This window comes from Arvicanthis niloticus, chromosome 25 (assembly GCF_011762505.2).
Source record: "Arvicanthis niloticus isolate mArvNil1 chromosome 25, mArvNil1.pat.X, whole genome shotgun sequence".
Taxonomy (NCBI): Eukaryota; Metazoa; Chordata; class Mammalia; order Rodentia; family Muridae; genus Arvicanthis; species Arvicanthis niloticus.
Window position 1 is genome coordinate 24,144,692 of NC_133433.1, and position 15,067 is coordinate 24,159,758.

The 15,067-nt window shown below is 38.9% G+C and overlaps 1 protein-coding gene across 3 annotated transcripts in view; it reads left to right on the top strand.

The window, feature by feature from the left end:
- The window catches only part of Tox (thymocyte selection associated high mobility group box), a 302,196-nt gene that overhangs the window by 163,852 nt on the left and 123,277 nt on the right, over positions 1-15,067 (top strand). For all 3 annotated transcript variants that reach the window (XM_076924236.1, XM_076924235.1, XM_076924237.1), the window contains one exon: positions 1,976-2,218. In XM_076924236.1, the coding sequence (XP_076780351.1) occupies positions 1,976-2,218 (243 nt within the window). The remainder of the gene's footprint in view (positions 1-1,975; positions 2,219-15,067) is intronic.

A 15,067-nucleotide genomic window follows, 5' to 3' on the forward strand; every position in this document is an offset into this window, starting at 1 on the left:
GCATTCTGTATCATTAAGCCTGATAAATATGATAGCAATTAGCCATGGGGCTCCAGTACACTAGTCTCAATCTGCAAGACTCTTGGTTTGATCACAAGGGGTGGGGGAGAAAAGGGATTCTGTTATCTTCTATTCATCCCATATACATGAACTGTCAATCACTAAGTAACTGCTGCATTCCAGTTTTCTCATCAGAAAAAGGAGGAATAACAACACACAAAGAGAAAGCAGTTATAAGGTTTGAATAAAGACAGGATAGTAAACAGGTCTTCGCATTACTCTGTATGAAATAGGAGTGGCTAAGTACACATTATTTTCTATGTCTTCATCGGGCCCTTTGTATCTCATATTAAATTGGCTTAGAAGGAACTTTAAACTAGGGTCTGGTATGCCCAGGGTAATCAAACATAATTTTGACACAGGACACTAACATCTTTTTTTCTGTCAAAAAAATTTACACTGTTAATACAATACTTTGGTAAAGGATAACTAAACTTTTAGAGCAGTTGGCTTTATTTAACAGAAGGTTGTATATATAAAAAAATTAACTGAAAAAGAATGCAATCCTCCCTTTATAGACTTCAGATGATACCTACACATTCTTCTCTAGGACCACCTCCAGACTCCAGATGTTCCAAGTAGCTCTCCATTTAATTGTGCCTTCTGACGGCACCTAAACAAATATATCAGAACTCATTCAACATTTAGCAAGTGCAAGTTGAAGATTTTCTTTCTGTTAGACAAATAGACGCCATCTGGAAAAAATAACCCCAGGCATTTGGACAGGGAGGCATACAGCTTATTGGCTGAACACTCAATGAACAGCGAACACTACTTTCTTTGGCTCCTAGGCTTTGCCTGCTCTCTCGTTTCAAATTCTGCACACTGTAACAGGCACTGTACCGTTAAACAAGAGAGTCATTGTTATCCATGCACACAAACATTGAAGGATGCTGGAATTTGAAAAATTGACTTGGAATAATCTGGGCCAAAATGTTTCTTTTTATATCATGACACCTGTTTAACAAAATAAGTTCTTTCTGACCCTGCATATTGATTGCTACAGTGTTTATTCAACTCCTAACATTTTCCCATATTCCCTTCTTAAGCAGGCTTGTCTTCATATATTCTTGATTTTCTTCTGCTTTCCTTCCCTTTTCAAGCTAGTTTATAAAAGAAAGGCCTCTGGTATATTAATGCTATTTATCTTACTCATTAACTTTTATTTCACAATTAGTGTTACATAATATTAATATTGTTTGTGTCTTACACTGTGGCAGGGACTGAATTTAAACAGTTGCAGTGTTATCAGCCTGTGGGGAAAATTCAAATAAATGTTTACAGAAGTCATGAAAGCAATCTTCACTTTTATTTTGATGATAAAATGTTAACGGCAAAATTAGCATCTAATGGCATTTTTAAACTCCCCAAACTTTCAGTGAGCACACCCTTAGGCACAGGCTTAACTTACTTCTTAAGTAATAACTTTTTTTTTTCTTAATTACAAGCAGATAGGTTTTTCAAACCGAAAAACAACTACCCCAGACTTCTGGAATTCATTTTTACTACATCCCATAATCTTAGCAGTAGGGAGTCTTATGACACATGTTTGATCAAACAGTTTTATAAATTGCCTCCCTTCCCTACAATTCTCATTGAAAAAAAAAAAAAGGTATTCAGCTAGATTAATACTATGGAAAAATGTTAATGGGATCTTTGAAATCTGTTTGAGTTCAACTTCCTAGGAAAACAAAGCCATAAAGCAGAGGCAGGTTTTATACCCAAAGCGGATGTCTCACAAGCATTTTTTCCCAAACATAAAAGAGACAAAGCACGAGGGTGATCCTAATGTTAGAATATCCTAGACAAATCTGCGATGCTGCTGGTAGACGTTTCCATCAGACCACTGGGTCCCTGGGTTTGAATGGCAAACAAGTGGATGCTAATTCCCATCTGTGTCGCTCTGTCTTTTCAGTCCTACCCTGGCCCAAGTCTGGAAAGTGAAGACTTTAACATCCCACCCATCACTCCTCCCTCCCTCCCTGACCACTCTCTGGTGCACCTGAATGAGGTGGAGTCCGGTTACCACTCTCTGTGTCACCCCATGAACCACAATGGCTTGCTCCCGTTCCATCCACAAAACATGGACCTGCCAGAGATCACCGTATCCAACATGCTGGGCCAGGATGGCACACTGCTCTCCAATTCCATCTCTGTGGTAAGGATGTGGTAATCATGTCTGATTGTGGTGGGCATGAAAGTCACAGAAAAAAACAAGGGTCAGCTCCATTCAACAATCTGTAAATTGTGTTGATGGCCTTCTAAACCGAGAGAGAAGGTTTAGCCATGTCTATGGCTTTGTAGATATTGTAAATTCCTTATGTCATTTTAAATTTCATATTTAAATCGGTGAATTACTTGTGTGATCACTCATGGTTGTCAGAGTACTAAATCCTGTTGACGACACTGGTAGAAAAAGTTGCTTGCCAGATTTCATATAAAAAGTAGCTATGAATGGTAGATTTTCTCGGGATGTGTTGGGTTGCTAGCCAAATAAGATGCCTGTAACTTGTTGGGAGTGCCGGCACTCAGCCCCATTGTTCTTGTTTACTCTCTGAAATCCTACACGTTTACTTTGTGTGGTTTTGTTTGTTTGGTTGGTTGGTTGGTTGGTTGGTTGGTTGGTTGGTTGGCTTTTTTTCTCTTCTGTTTTGGAAGTAGAATTCTGTTCGTTGAAATGATCTTTATGAAGATGTCCCAGTCTGTGGGACTTTCTGTTACTTTGAAATACTAGAAAATTAGCAACAAGCCCCTTTCCCAGGCCCTCCTGACAGAGTCTGGGGACTTTTATTTCTAAGGAGCAGCTCATAAGTGAGAAACACTGGCTTACCAAAGAAAAAGTATTTGTTTTTATTGTCATCTACAAACTTAATTTTTCTCTGTACTCTGGGAAGTGTACAGCCTAGGGAAGACTTCGGACCATGGCACCTAGCCTACACAGTGCTTTTCACTCCTGCTCCTTGGCTTTCATGATGTGACCAGGAGCAGCCTAACCATTGTTATTTTCCTGTCACTAAACAGCACTACCACAGATTCACAAGGAATGGATCAATGAACTTGTTTCTGAGTTCTGAAAGGGTTCTATATTCCCAGTCAGCCTGATGTGCATACAGTTGTCTCTGTTGTATAGCTACACAAGAGGTTTTCTGCTAAACATGAGTATAAGAGACTGGGGTGAACAAAAGGAGAGTCAAAAGACATCTCAACATGGCTTTCCGGAAGACACAGCGGATAAGACTCAACTCAGCCTCTGTATGTAGGACGATAGAGAAAAACTCATTTGTAGTAGCGTTAGAGGTTCAAAGTGGCACTATCACGAGCCTGTCTAAATTATATTCCTCCAAGAAATTGAATTTGAATATTAAAAAATACATGCACATATGTAAGTCTGAAAAAAACATATACCAACAACATCATCTTTTATTTACATGTATATCTACTTATTTTTATGAGTATGGGTGTTTTCCTTCATACATGCCAGTGCATCCTGTGTGTGAAGTGCCTGAAGAAGCCAGAAGAGGGCATCAGATCGATCACCCAGGCCTGTAGTTAAGAGAACATGTTTGTTTTCTTTGATTTTGTGATCTTGACATAAGCCACATGTATCTGGTAGCCATTATGTGGTATGGATGTAGTGAAGGATATGAGGTAAGGTAGCACTGCAATAGAGAAAGTAGATGTTGAGGTGACATTTGATGTTGAGGATGCACTGGCATGTATGCAGGAAAACACCCACACTCGTAAAAATGAGTCATCCTGTGGGAATATTCCTGGATGGATCCTAAGACCCACGATTTCCTAGACTAATGTCATAATACAAGTTTTATACGTTGGACGTACCAAAGGCTGTCTTTTGTCTACCAATTAAAACAAAAACCTTTCTAGTTACTGCTTTCCCATATCACGTGGTGTTACTGTAACCCACCCATCTGAAAGGGCTCAAATGATAGATTAATAAGAACCATGGTGCCTTAGCCACTTATAGACATCTGAAGAAAACCAATAGCTATAAAAATGAGAGAGAAATACAACGTAATTAGAGTTCAAGAGAAGATCAAGGTCCACTTGTATTGACCATATACTTAGTAGCAATTCCTACTGTACAGATTACAGTAGTCAGGCTGATACAGGTATAAGATTCAGCAGAGGAGGCAGGAGGGATGGTTTTGAGTTAGATAAACATTGAAGAAAAAAGTCATCTTGACAGCACTGAGAACTCGCCTGAGATGTCTAAATTGAAAGATCTGGACAAAGGCTTCGATAACCAGTAAGAGGACGCTGAGCTTAATAGAATGGATTATAAGAAGCCACTAAGCGAGGGCTAAGAGACTTGGGGTGAGGGCTTAGGAAATGAAAGTTTGACTGAAGGAAACCCCTGCTGGTCACAGGGCCTGGACAGAAGGCCTGAGTAAGAAACTCTTCTCAAACTTAAAGGCTTGTTATCCCTAATCACATGAGAAGTTTGAAAGAACTTTACTAGGAAAGGACACAGAGGCTGGCTATTAAAATTTATCATGTTCTCTTCAAGTAGATATGGATCTCAAGGTGTGTAGCTCTTTATATACCCTCATTTAAATTATAAACACACACACACACACACACACACACACACACAGAGGATCCTTTTATTTGAAAAAGACTGTATATAAGGTGACTTCCATATGTCTCATCATACTTTCTGGTAAAAACTAAGTCTCTATCCAAAGAATTTAGCTCCTGTTCATAGGTTTGCAGCTTATGAAACTATTGAACATCACACATATGTTCAGCAAAGCATCAGAGAGGGCCTCCTCCCAAATACATAAAAACCTCATGCAGCAACCAGAAACTTCATGGAAAAATTAAATGAAAAGGAAGCACACAGTTCAGCATCACACAGGTGAACACGTGCTGCAGAGCGTCCCAGGGAACCCCATATGGTCTGCAAACTTCATATGCCAACGAGAAAAATCATTTTAAAATTAGGTGAAGCAACAATACCACTTCAGTGGGTTTGCCATGCTCAGAAATACATTTACACGAAAGCTTTGGTTAAAGATGCTAATAACTGCAGAAATCAGATACAGCCTGCTTCACAAACCTGTTCCTGTGTGGCTCCTTTGGAAAGCTTAAAATGCACTACAGAGAAAATTTTTCAGAGTTAAAATCCTAGAAATTGTAATGTTCATTTGGAGATCTCTCCAGAGCTCATCCAAAATGGATGCAGCAGATTAAAAGCAACAGTTGCAGACTCAAAGTGAGGCCTTTGCTGTAAGTTGTGAAAATCCTATCATTGGAAGCCTGTTAAGATATAGACAGAATCTACTAGCCTTACCTGAGTTTTTTAGAAACTTCTTAACGTAATACACAGAACCTGTGGCTCTTAGAATTCTGACCAAATCTTTGCATGAACGTTTTCCCATTCTAGAACTTTAGTGTTTGAGTGACTGAATGAAAGACTTTGACTGTATTTTTGTGCATAGTTAGAAATTATATACATTTTAGACATTGTGATGCTTACTGTGAATGCATTACTATGTGTTGTGCATATTACTGTTTGATGTAAGTTACAATGCATAGTGTTCAGTGAGGCTGTATCTTACAGTTACATTTTCTTGTATGTATTTTGTTTCTTATTCCCTCTGGCAACAGCAGGGCCAGTCTTGCTGTTAACAAGCATCAGCATGGTAGACACAAGACATTTGGTCCATAGCTAAAACTCTCTATCTGTGTGAAGTATTCATATCCCAGTTTTACAGATGAAAAATGGGGCCTCAGAGGACTCCAGTGACCGTATGATGGCTCAGACAGTAAACATTCTAGTGTTATTTTCTGGGGAGATGGGGACAATGATAGGCCTTACCTTGTGGGGTTAAAGAGTTTGACAAATTGCTAAGACCACTGGCTGGCACATAGGATGCGTTATGTAACTCTTGGTTAGGTAAAATGGTTTTCCCAAGCCTGTGCCTGTGTGACACATTCGAGAAGGTTAAAATGCATGAGAGTGAAGACTCTTCAAAGAGTTATTTATACTTTGATCCTTAATCTTCTTCACATCTGTCAAAAAGACAGCACTAAGCCTGCTATTAACTAAAGAAGTCCTTTCCTCGCTTTCAGTGCCCTTGTATATCTCTGTTACTAACGTTGTCTTTGAGCTGGATTGCCTCAGTTCAAATCCCGGGACTACTATCTATCTGCTGTGTGACCCTGAGACGCTTAAATAGCCTTTTTGTACTTCCTTGGCCTTACCTGTCACAGGGCTGTGGTAGGGTATGGTACATCAAGCCTGTAGTCCCAGGTACTTTTGGAGCTGAGAAAGGAAAATAATTACATCTAAAAGTTTGGGGACATGCCATTTCATGTCTTTTAAAATAATAAACATAAAATTAGAAGGAAATAATACAATATTGAATTCCATAATGTGGTAAGCACTAAGATGGATTATAACCATTAAGTGGTACCTGATTCCCAGTCAGTTTAAGTCTGTTATACTAGGATGCCTTTCAGCTTAAATATTTTTTTTTGCCAGTGTAGAAAATGTATATTGCCTTCTAAAATTTACTAAAATCCTGTACAGGGTTCATTCAGTACACATAACTAAGTGTTCAGCCTTTCCAAATTTTCTTCTATTTATTTTTTTATTGAAAATTCTTGCCTGTGCCATTTTATGGTCCATTGGGACTCCTTACCCAGTAGTTATTCAGAGCTCCAGCAACAACTCGGACTTTGGCACTCCTGAAAAAGATTGCATATTCTTAAAGTCTCTCTGTTCCAAGAACAGGCTATAAAGCAGGTAGGGTTTCTGTATTACACACTAGTGGGTGGGTGCCAATTAGTTCTTATTCTCTAGGTTCAAATTCAACAGCCATTCATGACCCAATATGCAAGAGCTCCAATTTCTCAAAACTCCCCTAAGTTGTTTTGATAGTGGGGAACTGATTTGTCTCCACTTCCTGAGAACTGGAGTCTGGTTAGAAACACTGTGGAGCAGGAGTGTCAGGTAAGCATCTTAACTACCAACAAGGCTTGCATGTTCTGTACACCAGCAGGGCTGGATTTGCTCAATGGCACAAGCTCACCTCCCGAGAGCGGAGAGGGTCAACAGTAAGGCAATAAGGCAGACTTGTCCTAACATTTCTTATAAAAACATCCTTGAACACAAGATCCTCTTTCCAAGGCAAGCCCCCCCCAACTGCCTGGTTGGTGACTCTGGTCCCTGCCAGGCTGGCAGTTCCCTGATTCCTCCTAAGACCACACATGCCTTGTCAAGACTCTAAGACTGACTAAACTTGCCTTCCTTTGCTATTACTAAATTAGTTATTTTTCTTGCTACCTTGACCTGGCAAACACAACTTAAGTGGTGGGAGGTAGGGTGGGCGGAGTTTATTTTATCTCACAGTCTGAGGACACAGTCCATCACAGTGAGGAAGGTCCAGCTCTTGGAACACACAGTGGCAGTCATATTGTATTTAGACAGGAAACAGAGAAATGTCTGTGCCTACTCAGTGATGTTCTCCTTCTTACTGAGGACCCAAGTAAATGGAATGATGTCGTGCCTAGAGCAGTGTTTCTCAATGTGTTGGCTGCTACCCTTTTCAGGGGATTCACTATCCCAAATATCAGACTTTTACATTACAATCCATAATAGCAAAATTACAGATACAAAGTTGCAATGAAACAATTTTATGGTTAGGGGTCATCACAACACGAGGAGCTATATTAAGGGGTTGCAGCTTTAGGGAGACTGAGAACTGGTCTAGAGTGTTGTCTGGTAGGTGTCTCTAGATTCAGTAGAGTTTTGATAATAAAGATTAAACATCACAGTTACTTAGTGACTTTTCTTTACTGTAGTTCCTACCTTATCATTGTTGGTCTTCTAACAAGAGTCTTAAACTGTAGCCTAGGCTAATCTTCAACTTGGAAGTCTTCCTTTCCAAGTATTGAAATAGCAGGTGTGTACATTGTACGTGGCACATATTCTTGCTGTGGCTTTGGCCATCTCAGATTTTTAACTATTTTATGTCAAAGGTCAATCAGTTGTAAAGATATTGAACAGTAGCTAATGTCATTTCCTGTTACAAAGGAAGTGGTGGGCGTACAAAGATGGTTCAATGATTAAGAGGACTGGTTGCTATTCCAGAGGAGCCAGGTTTGGTTCCCCTGCAACTACATGAGAGATCAAAGCTGTCTGTAGCTACAGTTTCCAGAGAAATCAGTGCCCCCTTCTGGGATCCATGAACAGTGTGTGCAATGTGGTACATGGACTTACATATAGGCAAAACACCAATACACATAAAATAAATACAATCTTCTTTTAAAGGAAGTGATGTGGTATTGTGTAGATAGATGAGGCTTTCATGTTGTTAGAAAGTAGAAAATTATTTTGGAAGAAAGAAAAATAAGAACATGTCTTAGTAAATATTCATGACTTAAGAAGAGCCCCTAGATTTCTGCAACTTAAAACTAAGCGTCTTTCTTTTGCTCCTCACCCAGATAACAGTCACTGCTGAGCTTAATCAAGAATTGGTAGAGGGAAAAATGCAACCTTGTATAAAGTTCTCTGGGCTGTTCAGCCTGGCCTATATGTGGCGATTGCTTGTTCATTGTGCCATCAACAGAAGCTCTTTCATACAAAGGAAAACCGTGCGAAGTTTTCAAATGGCCTCACAGAAAGGATTCATTTAGAAGCCTGGCTTTGTGGAGTGTAGTTTCTAATGGCACATTATAGAAAATTTACAATGAAAAAAAAAAAAGCAACAAAGGAGATTTCAGTTTCTTTGAATGCTTCAAATTTCCAGTTCTGGTGTTTAAAATGGAAAAAAGATGTTAAAAGGCAATAAAAATTGGGGGGGTTATTTCCCAAATGCCTTCCTTTTTCCAGGCAACAAAAGCCAGCATAATGTATATACTCAGAATCATTGTCATTTGTAGCATGGAGACATGGCACGCTTTGCATTCAAAGGCCACTGTACAACTGTTTTGACAGCCATCACTTCAGTAGGTACCATACAGGAGTCATGAAACGGAAGCAAGAGTGCTCCTCTGGGCCCATGGGGAGTGCAGTACATCAAGGAGTTCAGATCTATGGGAACAGCATGAGTTCTAATAGATTGCCATTATGGGAAGGGCCACTGACGTATTGAATAATGCGCTTTTCAAGGCCGGGCAGAAAAATGTGATTACAGACAATTTGATTGCTATTTTTTAAAAGTAAATATTTTCAAAAATCTTGAGGTATTTCCTTCCTTGTAGTGCATAAAGTGTGTAACCGTGAGCAAGCTGAGCGGAAGACCTCTCAGGACACATGGGACTGAGCATGTCACCCCATGTCCTTATGGAATAATGAATGCATTCATTTAAAATGGGGGGATGCCATAGAGGCTTGTTTCTTTCTCTAAAAAATATAAAAAGGGCAAAAAAGAAATGATATTGCCTACCATGACAGGAGGGAAAGCATATAGATAATTACTTAGAGTCATGCCATAACTTGTCAAAAATTATTAATTACAGTAAGCCCAGACCTACAAATTACTCTATTTGAATATCACAAAACAGAGAACAGTCTTCTAAACTACTTTAAATACTATGAAAAATGGCTGCCTTTTAGTTTGTATATTTGACCATACTTTTTTCATTTTGTGCTTGATTAATTCCCAATAAGACCAAAACTAGATGTGTTTGTGGTTAAATGTTAGGCTCTATGAAGCCCTTCTTTGAATGCAGGATTGATAAGCAGTTCTGTGGCCTCTGTTTGTTAATGATTTGGGCTGGTTTTTAGTGTTATGATAAAATATTCCAAAGTAGAGCTGTCAGTAATAGGGTCTGGAAAGGAGCCAATTTAGAAACACTGCCCTTTGTACACCAAGCAAAAAGTCAAAGTTCTCTGGGATATGGGCCTTGTCCAGTTTCTTCATTTCCAGACTTCACATTAATCTCCACTTCTACTCATAGGTAGTAGAAGTAAAAAAAAAACAGTCTGGAAAGATGGCTCAGCAGTTAAGAGCACTGACTGCTCTTTCAGAGGTCCTGAGTTCAATTCCTAGCAACCACATGGTGGCTCACAACCATCTGTAATGGAGATCTGATGCCCTCTTCTGGTGTGTCTGAAGACGGTGACAGTGTAGTCATATACATGGAATAATAAATAACTAAATCTTGAAGAAGAAGAAGAAGAAGAAGGAGGAGGAGGAGGAGGAGGAGGAGGAGGAGGAGGAGGAGGAGGAAGAAGAAGAAGAAGAAGAAGAAGAAGAAGAAGAAGAAGAAGAAGAAGAAGAAGAAGAAGAAGAAGAAGTCAAAAAACCTGTAATGTCAGTGACATGATTTACTGAGAGCAGACATGGAGACTGCTCAGTTCAGCCTAGACAGTCTGGGCAGCCGTAATCTGAAAACACTTGAGATAGGTGGCTTTCTAGTCAAGAGAGAGATTCTACAGCTTTCCTTGGTACCTTGCTTGTGTTTGGTTAAACTTGTAACACTGAGGTAAATTGCAGTAAGAGATTTAAAGTTCTTCCAGGAAATACCTATTAAAGTTAACCCAAAATCTCTTATTGCCATTTCTGTCTACTTTGAGCTTTGTCCCCATCAGAACGCATGGACAGCAGGTCAGTTCAAGTATTTGACATTTATTGAGTGTCTCTGGCAGGTGAGTCTTACCTAGGGCCAGTTAGCCCAATTTCTTAAACTTTTCCTCAAAGATCTTTATTATTCAACCTCTAAATCAAATTAACACCTTTATTATTATTATCTTTCTTTAATATTCATAATCCTAGAAAATGTTGACCACAATGGAAGGCAGAGCTGCAGAGATTACAAAATAATTTCTGAATCTTAAAACTGTATTTGCCTCCTCGTGGCTATTTTATGGGGGTCTTTAATGGCATCATGGATTGCTGACGTTTTAATTTTATATTCATCTATCACTCTTATTTGTTGTGTCCTTTTCAGCCTTGGTATCTGGCAAGCAATCTTCCATCTTGTGTTTTTTTATAACTCATTTTGCATCCTAAAGGCAAACATTTTGGAAGGTCATTATATGTTGCTCTTCAAAGAATTCCCTCTCACGCCTCAGCCCCATCGGGCAACCATAGTTACAGAACCATTAGCAAATAAAGAGGTAAGAAAATGGAGTTACAGAATTACTATGGAGAAACAGATTTCTAAGTAAGCTCCTCAAAAGGAGTTGCCAGGCTTGAGCCAAGCTTTCCCTTCATTCCTGGAACCTTGAATTTGTTAGTAGAATGCTTTTGGAGGTGGTGTTGTGGGTATTTAGGAGAGGAAGCAGGGAAAGGGAGCTCACAAACACAGAAGAACAAGAAACAGAGAACAGAAAAATGGGCCAGGAGTGGAGCTCAGTGATAGAACTTAAGGCCCTGGGTTAAAGCCTCAGCATGCATGTACACACACACACACACACACACACACACACACACACACACACACGTGAAGTAAGAGCAAATTTTGAGCACCCCTCTAGAGCCCCAGTGCTATATGTGGAGGCTTTGTATGGATGCATAGTTCTGTTTGTATTGGCTGCATCTTAAAATTAGGTTCCTGACCGGTTGCTTGCTCACTGTTTCTGGTTCAAGAAATGCTCCTTTCTTTGGGCCTCTTAAATAATAACAGAACAAGTCGGCAATTTGTAACCTTCCCAAGTTACACATTGCTTCTTTGTATCCATCACTTTGCTGAAGAAATCTCAGGACACACCCTGCCCTTGGCCCCCTATGGGATGGGCACAGTCATACCAATCACTAACCAAGAAGATTCCCCATAAGGATTGTCTATAGTTCAACTTGGTGGAGGCATTTTCTCAATTGAGAGTTTCTCTTTCTAAATGACTCCAGGTTGTGTCAAGCTGACAAACAAACAGATAACAACAAAACCGTAGTGAGTACCAAACACAATTACTTCAGCCCAGTGTATGAATGAACCCAAAGCTTCCCATTAAAAAAGTATTTCCCCCAGCTGCCCACAGGGTCATTGCTGCTTTATGTGAGATCCCTGATGTGGTCTTTTCCTCAACACTCACTGGGACCTGTTTCTGAGAGGGAATTCAAATTCTGTTTTTTAAAAAGGATACAAATATTGTTTTGTTCATTTTGTTATATTCAGTAGACAGGGCTGGCCTCAAACTCAGATGCTCCTCCCCCAGTCTTCCAAGCAATGAGATTAAGCATGTGGCATCATGCTCTGCGCAAATCATCCAGGTTTTAAGCACACATAATAGCAAGTACCATGGGGTCAAAATGCATTTCATTAAGCCAGTTTCAGCCCTAAATATAAACTCGGCTTTTTAATCTGTATCAATTACCTCCAGTTACTTGAACATACTACAATTCAATCGATGTATTCATCAATTAATTACAGTGTATATTGATCCTCCTTTTTAGATGAATGCTTTTATTTTCTGAGGAGGAGTAGTCCTATGAAGAAATACTATCTACAAAATTATGACTTCAAAAGGCACTCGTTTCTGCCAGGTTCTCCCCAAAGTCTCAGGCAAGGGGCCAAGATAGGAAGGTAGAGAACGTGTGTGCTTGAGAGATTTGCCTGTATGACCAACGTTGACTGTCTCTCTATTTCAAAATGATTCTGCCTTTGATTTGCCAGTTGCTTGGTTTGCTCAAGTGGATTATTGGCATTAAAACATTGCACCATAAACCCATTTTGTCATGGAGACATGGAAGCATTATTCTCAAACATGTTTCAGGAGAATAATGAAAAAGTCTCATTTCAAAACCCCACTTCCTCCCTTCCTCATTGACTATTCTCATCCAGAGCACACAGGAGAATTTTAAGAGCAGGTTTGGTTTTCTATTACATTTTTCATATTTTTTTCTTTCTACTTTAATTTTTTTCTCTTCTAGTTTGATGTGGACTAGTGTTACCTGAGGGAACACAATATTCTTTGTCTTTGGGTATTAACCATTTCTATTCTGACTCTGCCTGCAGCGGAACATACTGCATAACAAAGAGCTGTCAGGTTTGGACATTTGTTAGAATCAGTAAGATATGAGATTTCACTCTCCCGTTTTTTGATCCTTCAAAATGTTACAGACATTTTCCACATGCAGAGAACAATTTTTTCCTATGGCTAATAAGTATATTGCACATTTTGATAAACATGTAAGCATAAAACATCCCTGAGTTTAATCATTGTACAAATTCCCTAGGTAAGTAGAGGTACTTAAACAGAAATAGAGTATTTAACCAGAAAATACTAAACTCCTTTTTACAATTTAAGCTTGCATTCTAGTTTTGATAGTAAGATACTTTATCAAAACATGTTACATTTGAAAAGCATTATTCTTCAACATTTCAGAGTTTTGTTTTCTGTAATAACAACCCTCATCATCTTTAATAAAAAATTACTCAACCACGAGGATATATTACACTGTGAAAACATTTCATATCTTGTATTTCAACTGTTTATCTAGTCACATTCTCTACTAAACAGCACATATGACTAATGGTTTCCAAACAGAGATAGGAACATCCTTTTATACACCGAAACTTGCAATTTCTGCGATTAAGACTTCAGTTCTGTAGATGGTGGTTTCTTAAAGGTCCTTGCTAAAAAATGTTCTCCTGGTGAGGCCACCAGAAATTAAACCAAGCAAACCTAGAGATACAGGCCAGGAAGTTCAGACAATTCTTAAGGCTAAGGCAGAAGTATTGCACATCCAAGGCCTGTCTGGAATACAATTCACACACACTCAACACTTAGCTAAAAGTGAAAGAAGAGTACCAGATACACAGCTCCGTGGGAAAACATTTGTCAAGAATGTGTAAGGACCTAGGTAGGTTTAATCCCAAGTATCTATGCCTACACATACCTCAGTAAAACTTCCAGGAATATCTCCATCAAACTCTTCTTCTCAGGGCACATGGACCCCTTAGGAAGACAAGGCAGAAAAAGTATAGGGACCACAGGGCATGCAGGACATCAAAGAAAGAAGTCTCTCTAGTCAGCAGGACTGAGTCGCGTATGAACTTGCAGAGACTGAGGCAGCATGCTCAGGCCTACATGGGTCTGCATTAGGTAGGATCCTGAAAGGAAAAGTGGACACATGCCCCCATTCCTAAGCCAGAATCTTTGGTATCACTTGCTAAAGATAGTTTCGTTTTCTCCAAGGGAGTCTCACTGGGAAAACAAACTACTATGAGCAGGCCATGTGCCCAGCAGTAGAGGGCTGACAGAGAATGAACTCATCTCCATCTTTGGAGGTTTCTCATCTTAAAATGTCATGTCAGGTCTTTTTCTTTGTTTGTTTAAAGATTATATTTTTGAAAAAAATTCTTTATCTTGTATTTTGTTATTTTTCCCTCTTTTTTTTTAACCTTACAGGTTCTTTGCATATATATATGCAAAGAATATATATATATATATATATATATATATATATATATATATATCCAGTTTTGTGTTTTTTATGGGTGTCCTGATGTGCAAACATCTGTGTCTCTGTCTGTTCCATATGCTGTTTCTTGGGTTCTTATTTTTCTGTTTATGACGTCAATTTAAGTGTGTTTGTTTTTGCTTTGTCTAATTTTGTTTTGTTTTGTTTTATTTATTTTATTTTATTTCATAAATATACCTTAGAAATCTCCTTGTTTTTCAATAAGAAACAAAAAGGGATTGGCTCCAGTTCAGAGGGGAAGTGGGAAGAAATTGAGAGAAGTAGAGGGAGGGGAAGCAATAATTAGGATATATTATATGGGGGCGGGGAATCTGTTTTCAATAAAATAAAAAAGAGGTCATTACTAAGGTGGAGGTTGGGAGCCATAGGAGAAGAGCAGGTTATACATGGCCAGATCCGAGGAATTGGGAAAAAACTAGGAGGCTCGAGTTACGGAGGAGGTGAAATATAAATACAGAAAAAGGAAAGGAGACTAAAATAACATTAGAATGTCTGAAAAAGTCATAAAGATTTATAGTACCAATGACTTTCAAACAACAAAATTATAGAAATTAAAACAAAACTCCTAGAAAAACTATTATCATTTTAATGCATCTTATGACTATTTA